Raw genomic sequence first — 17780 nt, forward strand, 5'->3', positions numbered from 1 at the left:
TATTTGCCTTTGTGAGGTAGTTCGTGGTTTACGGACACTCACATCGAGAATTAATTACTTCAGTCATTTTTTGGAACGGTTAATTCATTGTAACCAATGAACACCGTCGTATACTCTTTATAGACGTCATTGATATTAAAAGTCACATATGTATTTAATTTACTGGAAATAAGCTAATGCCTGTTCCTAAATGAGTTGTAAGCAGTGGTAATGTGATCATGAATGTGCAGGGTAACATGATTTATACAAACATTGGATATTACTTCATTTTGACATATATGTATAAGTACTCGCCGGTTTGAAATAGTCAAGAGCTTACCTCTTGACTATTTTAAATAAAGAGAAGACTCAATGTTAAGATATGTGTCTGAACTATTAAGATATTACAGAGCAGGTTTGTTGTCTTAACTTTTGAACTTTAGAGTTGCATGTTTACGTACATACATACAATCAAGCCCTTTTCCCATAGGTGTTAGTTGGCCTAACTTTATTGGAAAAGGAGGAGATCAGAGACGCCGTTTACTATTATTATTATATAATAGAATACGGGAATCAACGCAAGTACGCAATTTAGCTTAGAATGCCTGACCGCAGCCAGTGTAACCTGCGTCAAAACATTTGTCTCTTATTTATCAATCTGGATTAATTTAGACATAATGATATTACGACTTGATAATTATACGTTGCTATCAAAAACCTGTTTTTAAACAACGGTGATTTCATTCAGTATGCATAAAGCAGATGTTTTGTGAAGCAGACAAATGATTCGCGAAATGAATTAAACCAGACAGTATTATTATCATTATTATACCAGTCCTTCCCGTTTTTATTAATTCATGATAATATCCTATTGAAGGGTCAGTTTAATTGAGACTGGTTATGTAAATATCCTCTTATTTATCTCTAACTCATGCCCGCATCAGTCTCTGTGGAGTATTTAATATTTTATAGTCTAGGTAATATTTTGGAACGTAAGCTATAATGCCAAGTTTAATTAATTCGTACTCTATAAACATTAATTGAAACAGCCAAACTTTCGAATTTTTAATCACTAGCTTTGGTCCGCGACTTCGCTTGTGTAAAACTGCTTAACGGGTTAAAATCTTACTGAGTACCTACCAAATATCATCAAAACCAGTTTTTTGCATTTTTGATGTGATTGACAAACGAGTTTACGACCAAAAAGCCTTACATCAAATCGACACTAGTACTCACATAGAAATTAAATATTGGCTCATACAATAAATTAAAATAAACTTCTCAAATTAAACTATTTAAAATACAAAGTATAGATCTTTACCCCATTTAAATGGTATCTGATCTTCCAAACCACTCGTCGTGGAAACCTTTGATACAGAACTTTGTAACTAGTTCAACGTTGCGCCGATAGATGGCTTAAAACCACGTCCTTGACTTCGTAGCGCTTGCTACGAGTTAATGCCTGCTACGGCCCTTATTTTCTTACTTTTGTTTAAGTATTTTTCCTTAGCTTTGACTATTATGTTAGACGTGACTGTCCCGTTACATTAAAGTATTAGTTTTGAAATCTGAACCTGTTATAGCTCATAGTAAAGAGTTAAATCATAAAATTTTATACGAATGCATCAAGTGTGCCCAATAATTTCTGGCCCGTTTTACCAAATTCAGCCTTTCTACGTACTACTCATTTGTTAAATATCTCAAAACTTTTTAACATTCTGGGCATGTACGTTATGTTTTGTATAAGTGACCAACCAATGCAGTCGTTTGAACCTTGAAAATCCACGTATTATCTTATCTCCCGATTGTGTTGACATTTTGCAAATTAGTTAAAAAGAGTTCTTTTTTATAAGCGCTAGAGGCACTGTACATTTTCCATGTAAAAAATATCGATAACAAGTCGATAACAGGTTTTTTTCTCGAGTCTCTGGACTAGAAAATCCGATTATTAATGTCTCGCTAAATGTACTACAGTGTAAACATACTACAGTTTATTTTAATAATAAGTGGTTGGTTTTTATATTCTTGAAAGCATTTTTATCAATAAAAATTGTGAAATTACCTTATTAACTCCCGTAATTTTACAAACACCGAGCACTGTTTTTTTGCATCAATAGCAACAAATAAATTGATATTTTCACATCAAAAAGTACGATTCAACATGACAATGTATATGTATTTATAACAAAAACTCCAACTAAATAGGTACATCGAAATTGGGTCATGACACGTGACAATACTTTAACTATTTCTTCTCAACTATGGAACCTTAAAAACCACTTTTCTCGGTACAGTTTCACCTCATAACAGTCGTAAAAGACAAGATAACGACGCCCTGTATATACTTGTCGTCGCACTTACTTTATTAAGAAAAAACACGTTCTCATTCCCTTGAACCCTACATTCTGGGGATTAAGGTCCTATTGTTTGGGACAATCAAGTTTTAGTGTCGCCGAACTAGATCTTACTTACTAACGAATGTGTCTATAGTTTCTACAATCGTTACTAGTCGAAGGAATCCAAATTACTTTTTAAATTATTTGCAATAATATCAATTCGTATAGTGGGATAGAAAATTATTGCTGCTTTCTTTTGTAGTAGATAAACGAATTTGGAAGTCTTTGAAAGACAATAATTTATAAAGTTTCAATTATTCAATCATTTAGCCCAATTGATATTCATCATTAAATTGTATCATTGTACATTATATTACTGTTTGGAGCATACGATAAAATTGAATAGGAAGATTCAAAAGTATGATATGTAATATCTCGAACTAATGATCGTATTTTTACCATCATTAGAAGTTTCATGACTTTCAATTGCGTTATACAATTCACCTCCTAGGATAGTGCGATGTTAAGCCTTATATAATCTAAAAATAGTTAGTGAGCGTTGAATCACGTGTCTTTAGCACCCGCTCTCAACGTGATCGGTTTACCCGTCGATCCCGTCAAATTGACTGATGCTTCTAATAGAGCTTTTACTCTTAAATGATCGTTCTAGCGATGAATAAAAACTTCTTATTATAAATAAATTGATTTATATTCTTTGACGGTCACACGACCCTCGGATTCAACTTTTAAGGATAATGGTTTTATTTTTGTAAGAATCTCGAGTTGTACTTTGTATCTACTTTTCTATTTTAAAAACGGTCATATCTTACGTTGTGTCGTATAGCCGAAGTTAAGCATACCTAATGCATTTGTCTGATATACTAAAGGAACAAAATAATGTAATATCATCAGTCAGCACATCGTTACACAATACTGTTTACAATATGAATATATTGTTTGTCCCAAACATCAATCAGTATGAACGAACGTATCAAAACAAAACACATTTTTTCAATCTTAATCAGTCAAGCTGAATAGCACTTCATGTTATTCAAACCATCACAGTAACCACTAACCAATAAATACAATCACAAATATTAAGATAATCTAAGATTAGAGGGCACAACTTGACTGCCTTTTAACTAATTTACATACATTAGTATAGCACTTACAGTCTATAAAACAAAAGCACTTCATATCCTAAATAATCGCTTTAATCTTTTGTATTAAGTATTCTATGGCAATAACCTTAAACACATCTCAGAAATTTAGAAAATTGTCAACTCCCATTAAAAGGTACTTTAGCATAATGTATTATATTTATGAGTCATTATACTTCAAAAGATACAGTTAGGACTGTTATTCGCTGTATATAATATATTAAGAAAATGCTTAAGACACTGAAAATTCCCGAGAAGGATATTTGTTGTATAAAACCGGCTCCCGTAGACGGAAAGTTTAGTAGGAGTCATGTAGTCGGCACAGCCGCTCGCTCACTCCGTCGCGATCATGACACTCGTACAATCGACGCTTGTTCTCCCTCTTGTTTAGAATTTGATTTCAATAATCGGGTTTAAACAGAATTTGTGTTATTTCAATTATCGCATTTCATATTCGTGTGTGATGGGTTCGTTTACCCAATCGAAGCGTTTGAAAAACCTGCAGAATTTAAAAAGTGGCGCTATTAAGCTTCCTCGGCATTGGTCAAAAATGCTTGGACTTGTGAACGTGAACAAAGCTTCTGTTGAGGAGATATTACAGGTAAGTTAACATTCATATAATAATATTATAATTACCTCGGTCGGCGGACGAACAAATGGCAAACGCAGATTTGAATATTACTCAGTTGTACTCTGAATAATTTCACAGCAACAATTAACGGATGATTAATAAACTCGAGTGTGAAACTAAAATTATGGCTCAAGAGAAGCTTCAAAGTAAATTAAAATTTCCTCTTTTAAATTGGACCTTTAATTTAGTTACAAAGAAGAAGTTTAGACTGTTGCGCCGTTTTCTTTGAAGGCAATAGAGATCCTAATTAAGGAGTTTACATCACCGCAGGCTATACGTTATAGACTACTAATTTGTTATGAAATAAATATTCATATTTTTACATATAATTAATTTCGTGTTATTATTTTATAAAGCAATACTTTGAACTGTATAATGAATATTCTAGACCACAAAAGACAGACTAGATTCAGATAAAGATAAAAGACTACAACATTTGAATATAGATTTTTATTGTAGTTAGACTGGAAGGTTTCGCTGATAGAGTAATTTATGTTTTTTGAATAAAAAATAGCAAATAGAAAGATTGATTGAAATGACAATTCCGTGGGTGTCAAATATTTCTTCTATTTAAAGTAAGTATAGATCTTTCTCAAATTATATTATTGCCTGGGCTAACCTACAATATATGAGAAATCCGACTGTGAAAGACTTCCACTTTTGCAAACAATAGAATAAATTCTCTTAGTTTTTGAGCCCACGTGGAACGGTAATTATAAATTAGGAGCTATCTTTTCAGCAAATAAAATTTTAAATAAAAAAAATATTCTTTGCAAATATTTCAATGAGAAATCGATTAATAAGTCCGGTAATTACACAAAAGGTTTTTGTGCTTTTTATCATTTCGACATCAAAAGGAGATAAAAATCAGACCAGGAAAATTAGCACAAGACGATAGAAGATCCTTTGACGAATTTCCCGCATTCATGTCGAACGGAAATAATATAAACGAACCTATTCAAAAATTTGCTTGAGATTTATCTCAGAGATGGTTGAACGATTATAATGGGAAGAAAAATAACTCATATTGAGATGACCATTGAAAAACAACAATTGACAATAACAATGGAATTCTAATTATAGTTTTTACTTTTGGTAAATAATTGTGGATCAAAAATATTTTATGTTTTGTCTACTACAAAGAAACTTGAAGCCTTTTTTCATCTTTAGATAAATTATGGATCTATCCGAGAAAGTAACGTCAAAACGAAAACACCTGTCACGATACTGCTTGATGAGTTAACCGATAATTATGAAGTGATGAATCCTATTATACACTATAAAATGTTATAAATACTATAAAATCATCACAAGAATACTGTGTTTTGTTTATTATTTATTATCTTACAACATAACGTGAAATGCACTACTGATTTACATATTAAGCATGTATATAAGTGTCTTAGTTTGTACAACATTATCAAGTTTCTCCATTCTATATATGTAGTTGTAGAGGCACGTTCGAATCATCTTTATATTTGAAACACAAAAGTTTGGGCGAGTAACATAATATGAAGTACTGGCATACAATAGCCGTGTATTATTACAAAAAAAGAATTCAGACGAATAAAATTGGATTGTTCTGACGATAGTAAAGATACTATACATAAAGGGAGCGCGTTGAACGTTTCAAAACACACGCTCGTTGAAAACGGGAATATTGTCGAGTTTTACAAAGCGTTACATTATGTAAGACCTATGTATGTATGCGTATATTCTCTTTGACGATTTGAGTTCTGAAAGAGATCACGAACCACCTGTGTCTCCATTATCTAGGCCTCAACGAATTTTTTATAGAAAATTTGACTACTTCGTCCAAATTACTATGTATTATTATTACTAAATTAGGATCATGAGTAACTCTCAATAAACGTGATACATTTGATCGAAATTTCTTAATAAAGCTACGATGTTGTGCTTCAGAGAGCGCGAACAATTTCGATCTCAACTATTGTCTGTGATGGTTGTCGACCGTCGTCGAAGCAAGAAAATCTAAAACTTCAGAAACCCTCGGATGACTTAACTTTAATAATAACACAATTTCCTTTATGTCATCTTATATTGAAGGACGTTTACAATACTTTAAAGCGGAATGCTCGTTGCGCGTGTACGCTCGATTTTGTTAATTTGTACAAATAGCTAAATTCATTTGAATTGCTGTAATATACGTTTTAATACCTTGCCCTCTAGACAAAGGTTAATATTTGATATATTTATTGTAAAGAGTAAAGCATATTTTATTTTCAAAGATGAGAAAACCTAAATAAAGTTTCATATTTTTTATCCTAGAGAATAATCCAAGGCACAGAAAGCCTTCAAACTTGAACAAAGTAGCCGTCAAAGGATAGTTGTTTATATTTTTACTTAGTTATTGAGTTAAGACGGACACAACGAAGTTGTAACTCATTCAGTGACCTATTTCCATTAGTTGACCCCTTCTGATAAAACTTTTACACCACCAAACTATTCCGGAAGGTCTTTGTATGTGCAACTGTTCGGTTACAATCCACTACGACAGTACTACAAAGCACAAATTCCAGATTTCAAACAACACAACAAACTAGTTGCGCTTTGGTAAATCAAGAATTCTCAAAGTGCAAAGAAATTTTCAAGAACTTTGAAAGTCAAATAGTAGTAAGAAATGCACAAATTGCACTTTTATCTCCTGAAAATTTTGGATAGTTTTGCCTTATCTTAATTACCGGTTTATTGCCACTAGGAAAGAAAAAATATAACCTGCACAAAATTGTTCTATCTTAATTTAATTAGTTTTCTTATTTATTGTAAACTCGTATAGAAAATTCTAATTAGGTGTCGGTGTCTGTCTAAATGCCCGTACCTATGAAAGATACCCGATGTACTGAAAAAAGATGTCAAAAATAATAAAAGTGGTCACACTGTCAAGATTCTGTCAACTTTTTTAAAGCGCTATATCTCAAAAACTGTGCTATCTAGCGCCTTGAACCTTTACTATATTATGTAATTACATGTCATCTTTGTAAGCTGATTTATTTGGCCTTTGTACGTTAATTATTTCTATTATGTATGTACGTAAATATTTCAGGAATTATACGCCTTTAAATGCGATTTACGCGTTAATTACATGGTATTAAAAAATATGGACTTCATTTATCGGAACCTTTTCACTAGATGTACATAATGCGCTAATTTTAAAAAATCTAGAAAATAGTTCGTTCGAAACGTCAAAAAAACATCAAAGGTTATAGGCTTTGAGTTTTTGACGATTTCTTTCAGGCGCTATATCTCTTAATCTATACTGTTCAGCGCCTCAACTCTCCATTGTGTTACATAATGTCGTATCATTTTTGTAACGCGACATGTTTTATCTCTGTACATTGTCGTTGTATTTTCGTAATCTGGGGCATGATTGCATTACAGAAAACCAATATTATATTCACTAACATAGAATAATACACCCAAACACGCACACACACAAATGAGTGCCTTAAACATGAATATTCATGACATGTTACTTTTTTAATGTGATTTACTTAAACCCGGTTATTTAATAACTTCTATTATTTTTGGGGCATATCAATATGCAGAAAAGCTAATTACATGTCTTTGCCTACCTCAATGTCAGTATCTGCACCTGTCCGCGTGTCTGTTGTCGATATGTACCTGTAATAAATTATCAAATGCACTGGAAAAAACATAAAAATTCATTTCGCTGTCAATCTCTTTAAGACGCTATATCTCTTGAACTATACTGCTCAGCGCATACATACTTAATTGTGTTATGTACGTAGCTACATGTCATCTTTGTAACGTCACATGTTTGATCTCTGTACATTGTAGTTGTATTTTTGTAATCTGGGGCATAATTGCATTCCGGAAAACCAATTAAATACGCACAAACATACAACAATGCATACAAACACGCACACACACAAATGAGCGTCGTAAATACGGATATTCATGGCAAGTTATCTTTTTAATGTGATTTATTTAGTCCTTATAATTTAATTCTGGCTCTCATTTATGGGGCATAGACTCATATAGTAAATACTTATTAGGTGTCTGTACCTACTTCAGTGTCAGTGTTTGCGTCTGTCCGCGTGTCTGTGTCTGTCTGTACCTTTAATAAGTACCAAATGCACTTGAAACAAATACAAAAAATACATTTCACCGGCAATCTCTTTAAGACGCTATATCTCTTGAACTATACTGTTCAGCGCCTATATACTTAATTGTGTTATGTACGTAGTTACATGTCATCTTTGTAACGTCACATGTTCGATCTCTGTACATTGTAGTTGCATTTTTGTAATCTGAGGCATAATTACGTACCAGAAAACCATTTTTTTACGCACACACATGCAATAATATACACAAACACGCACACATACACATGAGTGTCTCAAATATGCATATGTCTGACATGATATCTTATAAATGTAATTCAATTAGTCCCAGTAATTGAATTATTCCTCTTAAATTTGGGACATAGGTTCACATAGAAAGACACTTAATAGGTGTCTGTGCCTGTCTGTCTATCTGTACCTATGCAAGGTACGCGATGTACTCGAAAAATATGTTAAAAATAATAATAGTAGTCACACTGTCAAGATACTGTCAATTTCTTCAAAGCGCTAGATCTCAAATACTATACTGTCCAGCACCTTGAACCTTTACTATATTATGTAATTGGAAGTCACCTTTGTAAGCTGATTTATTTGGTCCTTGTAAGTCAATTATTTCTTATGTTTGTACAATCTTATGTGTGACAAAAAGGACTTAGTAAGCACCAGTTACCAGCTCAATTGTTTACAACTATCGACTACTGTCAACCAATAACTTTTACCCGAAAATCTGTTTAGCGCCTCTTCCGGGCTTCGTGAGAACTATTTTGACAGTACATTTTTAAAGTCAAACTCTCGATACTCGATAGTACAGACTGTAGATAAACTACAGATCCAATCTGTATAGATTAAACTTTTTCGATACTGTGTATGTGACTTACTGACAGATGCAAAGCCCAAACAACTGAACGCAAGAAGCAAGCGTGAAAGTGTATGAGAATACTAAAATTTGATAATTCTGCTCCGAAAGGGATAAAATTCCACGCAGACAAAGCCGAGCAAAGAACAAGAGAGAAAAGATCTAAAATAGCGTAAATTTGAAGTAGTTTTTAGTATCGAGATCTGCACACCTAGAGCAATAGCTACGCCACCGTCGTCATTGCTATTGTCATTCACGATGATCTATTACAGTTTTTACACAGCACAATTGTTTACAAAACACCATGGTCTTAATTAAAGCGAGTAGGAAGTATCATAACGGTCTTATATGGAATAGCACTTCACAATAAGAAGGCAATAATTCTGGTTTATGTTACCCCTTTGATGTAAACAATAAAGGAGGTTGCGTAAACAAATAACAATACAGTAACCATCTATTGACGTGGTTTATTGTAATATGCTTTTGGCTACTGTTCCTTCGTTTACCTTTTTATATGTTTATTGAGGAAAATCATATTTTTCTTAATTTGAATAAAAAAAGACAACTCCCGCATTCCGCAATAAGAATTACTCTTGTGACGAGGGGGCACAAATTATAACCATACCCAAAACGATTATTTGTGGATCGCACAAATAATTGTTCTGTAAGGGAATCGAGCCCACGACCTCCCGATGCAATAGTAGCGGCGTGGCAACCTAAACCACCAGAGGCAGTCGAAGCCTATGTAACTGCACGTATGACGTGGTTGACGTGGTCACTTTGCTGCAATATCTGTAGTGTCGCCTGGTGCTTTCAATCTCATGCGAGACAAATATTTGTGTGATGAGCACGAATATCTGTTGATTCTGGCTTTTAATTTATCTATATGAGTATGTATTTAGAAGTATATAAGTATGTTTATCAGTTTCTGGTTACCAGTAGTACAAGTTCTGCTTAATTTGGATTTAGGTAACTGTGTATAAGTTGTCCAATGATATTCATTTATTTTTGTCTTTGCGTGTATAAAATCACACACGAAAGTTTGACACTCTTCGACCCGTTAACAAATACAAAGTTCCAAACCTTTTGTTGGTTGACATTGAGTTTGGTCCGTCCTGCGGTATTTAGTGACTAGACAAATACTAGCGAAGGCCACGTTAAGCCACCACAGTCCTTGTGTGACGTCAGACGCCTAAATTCGGGAAAATAGAAAGGATATTTCAGTATATTCTCTCGTGTTTTCTCAGCAAATATGACCTTGATACTAATACCTGGGATAAACTGACCTGAGATATTTTACCAGAGTTAATATCCAGTTACGAGTTTTGTAGCAAAATATGGTTTCAACAGGTCGATATCGCAGTAATTAATATGATACATTAACGAGATGTTATTGTTTTATAAAGCATACGCTATGTATTTAACATAATACAGTTTTTTTATTCATTATATTATAATTGTAAATATGTTTTGTTAGTCATAGTTTAAGATGAAGTCTTTTTTATAAATAATTAAGTATGCTCTCAGTTATGAAGAAACACACGCATGGCTAGAGTAATTTGATTTCTAATTTAAATAAGAGGATTTTCTTATTTTAATAACGTCTTAAAATTTACAAATAAACAATCTCCGTACATATAATAAAAATATGCATATTTTATAATCATTCACTGCACTACAAGCTACTACGCCCAACAACGAGTACATTTCAATAAAACAACAAAGAATGTAGTGTTTGTAGTATTCATTGTCGCATTGTCATTCACGTACAAGACGTGCCGAGAGCAAATATTTGTTAGTGGATGTGTACGTGACAGTCTACGACTGATACAAACAACTTCAGACTCACGCCGGCTATTTTTATTTTTACTGTTTGTAAATAATACGTAATAGAATATTGCTGGACAATCTGTCTTGAGCGAGGACAGAGAGACAAGCGATAGTCGTAGTCTATTGTATATCGATTTATTTGTAAACTGTCGCTTGAAATAATCGAAAACTAAACTAAACGTTGAACAAAATTATGCGTCTAGGAACATTGCTTACTACAAAGTTAAAGCTTTTCTGTCTGAGGTACATTTAGCGGTAGTTTATCTATTCAATAGCGTTTAATCAAATATAAAACCGCTATTGAATAGATAAACTACCGCTTAATGTACTAGAAGCCGGGGGTTATAGAAAAAGGTAAAATAAGAAAAGCTTTGATTACCTAGTTAAACAATGTTTCATATTTGCCACTCATATACGATTTCAAATTTGATTGAAAAAAGGTGACGTTTGTAAGTACGGCAGCTAAGCCCCGTATTCATGGTTAACATTTGTGTAGCAACAAAGTTGAATCAACGTGTTGTGGAATTGCTGTCAACATTAGCCACGTTGACAGTAGTCAACGCTAGCAACACTCTGCCTTGCAGAGCAGAGATAACAGCATGTGTAAACGAAGTTTCCAGTAGCTCGATTCTGTACCACTATCGACTACCGGTAGCCGGCTTGTTATCAAAAAAAATTGTATGAATATCTGATCAACGCCTCTAATGGACGCCGTAGGAACTACTTTGGCAGTACATTCTGAATGTCAAACTTTCGATACCCGACAGTAGCGACTGTACAGAATTGCGTTCAGCAACATTGAGCAACAGACCGTTAACACCATGCATGCATATACAATTTTTCAAAACAAGAAATGGATTTATTTTCCTCGAGTTCACGTATTTGCTAGGTAAATATTCTGACGGTCTATGGTATAAGTACACCTTCATTTATTAGAGGTACCTACACACAATAAGTCACGCTTCGGACACAACACAATCAACATTTTTCTAATATCGGAAAGTTGCCATGCCGAGATAAAGTTGCATAACCATAGATATCGTGGTTAAACCATGAATGGAAATCAAAACTGGCACGGTTACATGCATATTGCATACATAAAATCACGAATTTATACTCGAAGATGTAGACCGAGTGGTACTATATACATCGCGTTTCGCCATTAACGATGGTTAAATAGGCCACAAAGCACTTTGACCTCAGAATTGAACCCAGAATTTCATGTTTCGTAGACAGACACAGTGTTCACGCGTTATAGAGGCAGTCTTTAAATAAAGTAACAATATTTTCCTTAAACGATGTTATTCTTATCTCGGTTTCATATTACAGTGCATAATGGATGTCAATCTATTTTCTCAAACGTGACGTTTAATCCGAAGGTGTAAGTAGTGTTTGAAATATACCCACGGTTCGCCCTTTACAATGTTTCTTTATAATAGTGAGCGACATGCGTCACCCTTTTTCTTACAATATGTAAGAAAGGTTTGATGACTGGACAATGCGTCTTACTTATGAACTCGAGCGACATCAATGTTTTGTAAAAATAAAATAAAATATTGGCTATTAAAAAGAGCCGCCAAGAGTTCTGATTTGCCGAGCCTTTTGACAATTCATAAATTCATTAACTTAAACTTGGACGATCGTTACTCAAGATTTTTATTTCAGATTTAGGGCTTATTCCCAGAGGTCTATAGAAACTAAATAAGTTGAATTTTGATTTTATATCTATTTCCGTTTCACTAATCTTCAAACAACTATTATTAACTATTGAGAATATTCCAAAATAAATTGAAAAATCTCGACAGCATAATACATAATACCCCCACTGGAAATTAAAGCTGAGACTTAGTTATCATGCAGCAGTCGTATACACTACCATTCAGACGTCTATGGTTATAACAGTTATGTAGGTAGGTATGTACTTCTCCAAATACATACAAAAACATTCGATTTGTGGCTCCAATACTCAAACGGCTCGGTCCGTGTACCAAATTCTAATTAAACCCGTTTAGCGGTTTTTGGGTGCATTGTTCAAACGTTTCCTCTTAAGGATATTACAATTCTATTATTATTAGCATCGTGTGAGGGTGGTTCTACCCTCGGTCCTTGACCCTACCGAAATTTAATCTCTAGAGTAATGTGTTACCTCCTGAATTATTAGGTTTTTCTGTCTGTGAATATAGTAATAGTAACTGTAGAAGACAGAGATCTTTATATTATTACGAACGACAACTTTGTAAGTGATACTTTTGTGCCTTACTTTTTAATATTGTTGAGGAGACGGTGGAGTTCAGTGTCCGGGATTTTTATGTTTGTAACCGGTGAAAATGAGTGCCAGAATTTCTTTGTCAAATAAAAATACGGGTTGTTATCAGAACTAAGCGCTTTGCTAAATTGTTAGTCACTCTGATAGAAGACAGTACTACTGATCCCGCCTTCACGATTTTACCCAAAAATCTAACAAACTTTGCTAAACAAAAACATAGTTTTCAAAAAAATGAAATCGGAAACAATAACCGTCTTTCTAATCATACGATAGTGTATGTGATTGGTAATCACAAAGTCTTGGGTTTAGTTCTCAAACGAAACTGCCGAAACTGCTGAGGAATAAAGCCGTTTATAAGCAATTATTAATATTGTTGTAATATTATTTTCATCAACTCTTAAGCAACACAAAAATAAAACTACTTGACTCAAAGAAATGTAAGCAACAAATTGGTTCCCCAGACAAAACAATACTAATTGTTTCAAAGAACTCGCTAACTTTGTGAAAAAGTAATATGAACGTTTTTCTTAGTTGATATATTGGCCACTTACATAAAGTATGTAGTTATTGTGTAGTATTCCTTACTACAATATAACCATACTATATATACATATGAACTTCTTTAAAATCTTTAGACGATATTAATGCACAGATTCCTTATTAAGATACACAGATAAATCAAAATATAATCTATTTGTAACTCTATGCAAAAACTTATTACTTGTAATGTCAAACATTGTTTTCTTTTCGACTGACTATAAACACAATTATGACCGCTATTCAAATAACAAAACTGTATTATTGATTCCTAACTTAACTATCATATATTCTTCATAACTCAAACTAGCACTCTTAGTTGTAAATTAAAGGCAACCAAATCCTTAGAATTCAAAGATAAGCTTGTTCAAAATATTGACCTGAATCAAATATACATTTTTAAATTACAATCGTACGTTATAAAAAGCAACCTTTTCACTTTTTATACATCTTAGTTACTATCTTAAAATACTACGTTAGATTTATAACAATTCACGAAAATAATCTATGAGCATTTAAATTCTAATAAAATGCAAATTAAGTTGTTAAAATAACTTGCCTGAAGCACTAACCATGTTAGTACTTAATATTCATTATATAGTTCGTCATTCATAGGAATTTTTAACAACTTTGGTCCGCAAGCGAAGGTTATATTTTCGTACAGTCTGTGGTCAAAGTTACTGAACAAATACAATTTAGATTAAGGATGAACTTCGTATTGATTAAGGCTATTCTTAGACTGTCCAGAAATACCTATTTATATACAGTAAACAATAATCTAAGTTTATAGAGTTTTTTAGCTTGTTGGTTACTTAGAATCTTTCACGTTTTATAACGCAAAGTTTTTCTTTTCTGCAAAAGTACGAACAATAACTGCTATTATATCATTAAATTAGTTAAAAAAAGCCTATGAGAGACTTTAAGCCTAGGCTAAGGTAGCGTTGTGTTACAATTCTCCAGACTTTCTCACTCACGCAACTGCACGTTTGGCACAATGGTTTAAGTGGTCACCTCGCCGCAATAACCATAGTGCCGCGTGTGGCGGGTTCGAATTCCACCCGGGACAAATAATTATATACACGAGTATTTGTTCTGTGCCTGGATGTTAATTTATCTATATAAGTATGTATTTAGAAGTATATAAGCATGTTTATCAGTTGTCTAGTTACCATAGTACAAGCTCTGCTTAGTTTGGAATCAGATGACCGTGTGTGATTTGTCCAAAAATATTTGTTATTTATAAATATTTATAAATTAACATGACTTGTATGTACTATATTCTATGTATTTCTAGTGCAACCACAAGGCTTCAAAGTGTTACTTTTCGAAAATGAAAATGGCTGTATAAAAACACTTTCTAGAATGTTCTACAAGTGTACAGTGAATGAAAATAACGACGGCTTACTGTCACCCAACACCTAATTACTAGACAACAGTGTCGCGTGCGATGTCATTCAAACTTAGTAGCTCATAGTACGACGCTCGTTTACATATTTGTATATGTGCTATCGCTGTTGTGATCTCAGTGAGTTAGTACCAACCTTGGGACTTTAACTTGGATTACGATCAGCCTCTCAGATCTAAACAATTAAGGTCGGAGTTTCCTTGAATCCGCAAGGACTTTTACTGATTGATTTCTAATTTGTTAATGTTTAAGTGGTATAAAATTGTTCTACGAATATTAATAGCTTCAATTTAATTTTAGTAACAATACGAATAAAATTATCTGTCAGTCAAGTGATATTTCTTAACGATATCATTTGCGGAGTCTTGCTACGGTAAATATTGCGAAGCAAAGATAGAAATTACTGGAAATTCCATGATAGAACCTTGGTATCGTGTAAGGGGACTCAATATAACCCGAGCTTTGGTATCTGACAAGGTGTCTACTCTCCCCTAATGCACTATCAAACAGAGTAGCCATTTCTGCTGTTGATTTCTTCGAGGGTTTCCTTGAAGTTAGACGTATTTTATATTAGCAACTAGCTTTTTTCGTGTGGTTTGTGACTTAGGATTTTTCATTTAATCTCATCCCTTATTTTATCCTCTTGGGGGTAGAATTGATCAAAATCCTTTCTTAGCAGCTGCATGCCAAATTTCAGCCCAATCCATCCTGTGGTTTGGGCTGTGCGTTGATAGATCACTATCTCAGTCAGTTCTTTGTTTAAAATGTATTTTAACAATATTAGTTTTTTGCTAATGTAACTAGCAATACATATTTTACTGAAAACTTTTAACATAATTATGTATTAAATTCGCGTTATTCATTATGAAGGCGTAATCATTCGTCTGAAAAACCTTTTCTATGTTTCAAACGTGTATTCCCACGATACTGAGAATTATTTCTTTGATTAAGTTTCTTTTTAGAACATTTCTACTAATTAGTTTTAAACCTTTAAGTAATATCACCGCTACATTGTTTTGTTCAAAACTTATTATAATAATTTTATAATGTGTTTTCTGCTACCTACGCTTACCTGCCTTATAACAAACGACGATCAAAAAGTACTACAATCGTAAAGAGTATTTAACACCGGTTCGGCACAGAAACATTAATAAGTCACGACTGATCACGCGAAGAAATAACAATAGGACTTTGTCGACTAGTTAAGAACTTGGGATTATAGTATATAATAAGTTTTCGCCGAAAACTTATTATATACTTTTGTACAATCAACTTCAGTATTTTTTGCCTTTAAAATTAATATAATCATAACCAACTCTTTTTAAGTAACTTAAAGAGTTGATTGCACATGAAAGACGTACTAAAGTTTGAATGTCTATCAAAACATTATCTTTTAGAATAAAATTTGTAGAATTGTAATTTTTTTGCTGATGATCTGAAATTCAAAAGTGAAAGCCGTGAAAATTTTATGAGCTTTCCAGGAAGAGGCCTCAAAGGAAAAAAATACGCAACAAAAATAAAACAACGTCAAGTTATTGTCATGGAATTTTGTTAGCAATTTAAAAAGCTGAACTCCTTTTTATATTCAAGGCTAACCTAGTCTTGACTGCTTCCATACATCCATCATTTACATGATCCTCGCTTCGCTTTAAATGTCCATACGTCACAAGACTTTAATAAATTGTAGTCTTAAGCATGATTTATGGGTCTTCCTGCATAACCCACTGAGGGTTATAAACGATATCGAATATTGTTAATTAAAATCTTGACATAATATTGTTTGAGCTTCGAGGCTTAGGTCCAAACGATACCTTTTTTGTCAACGTTAAACAACCCTTTTTGATAAATTATGTCAACATGTATGCCCTCGGGAACGATTGAATGTGTTGTATTTTTATTGTATTTTGACCTTTGTTCTCTCTGTTTATAATAATACAATTCTTCTACGACTTTGCCTACTGACTACCGGTGTGATTAAAAATCCTTCTTTAAATTCTGTAGAGTAAAGTCATAGCGCGTTGATGTCTGTCATTTTCTCAAAACCTAACTCTATTTCTGTATTACAAATGCCATAGACCCAACTATCATGGCCTGAGGGCTGTTAGTATGTAGTACAAAGTTTTCACTTAGAGTACGAGTGGCGGTGTATTCGTATAGAGTTTCAAAGGTCCAACATATAGTTGAATCTGATACATTTACCGTACGAAATAGCTTTCACTATCAATACATGTTCTAATATTAGAAACATACTGTTTTAAAATAGATAAAAGGTGAGCGGTATCTATTGGCCTCCCACGTAAAGGGTTGGTGCACGACCTTTTGACTTTTCGTAGTAACGTGTGTCGAATTAATTACAATCATATTTATGGTAAAGTAAACGAGTAAAAACGTAAACAAAGGATAATTACAAATTGTATGTGATTACAAATCTTCGATGTAAGATTGTCGAACGTTTGAGTCTAAAAATATTTGCGAATTCGTTCTTTCGAAGTACGTTACAATTTTCAACGAAAAGTTGGTTATTGGTGGGGCGACTTTATAGCGGACTTGTAGTTCGCGAAAGCCTTTCAGCATGACATAGCGTATCCACAACTTGTAAAGAAGCTTTATAAATAGTTCCTGATGGTATGAGATCTAGCTTACGTTTGTTCGACGTAGAACAAAGTACTTCCTT

General features: G+C 33.3%; 1 protein-coding gene across 3 annotated transcripts in view; it reads left to right on the forward strand.

Moving 5' to 3' along the window:
• Positions 1–17780, forward strand: part of TrpA1 (Transient receptor potential cation channel A1) — an 86866-nt gene that overhangs the window by 17916 nt on the left and 51170 nt on the right. For 2 of the 3 annotated variants that reach the window (XM_076135041.1, XM_076135042.1), the window contains exon 1: positions 3939–4076. The exons of the other annotated variant lie outside the window; for it this stretch is intronic. In XM_076135041.1, coding sequence (XP_075991156.1) covers positions 3939–4076 — 138 coding nt within the window. Of the gene's footprint in view, positions 1–3938; positions 4077–17780 lie in introns of those variants that run through there. 3 annotated transcript variants of the gene reach the window in all.

Source organism: Anticarsia gemmatalis, chromosome Z (assembly GCF_050436995.1).
Source record: "Anticarsia gemmatalis isolate Benzon Research Colony breed Stoneville strain chromosome Z, ilAntGemm2 primary, whole genome shotgun sequence".
Lineage (NCBI taxonomy): Eukaryota > Metazoa > Arthropoda > Insecta > Lepidoptera > Erebidae > Anticarsia > Anticarsia gemmatalis.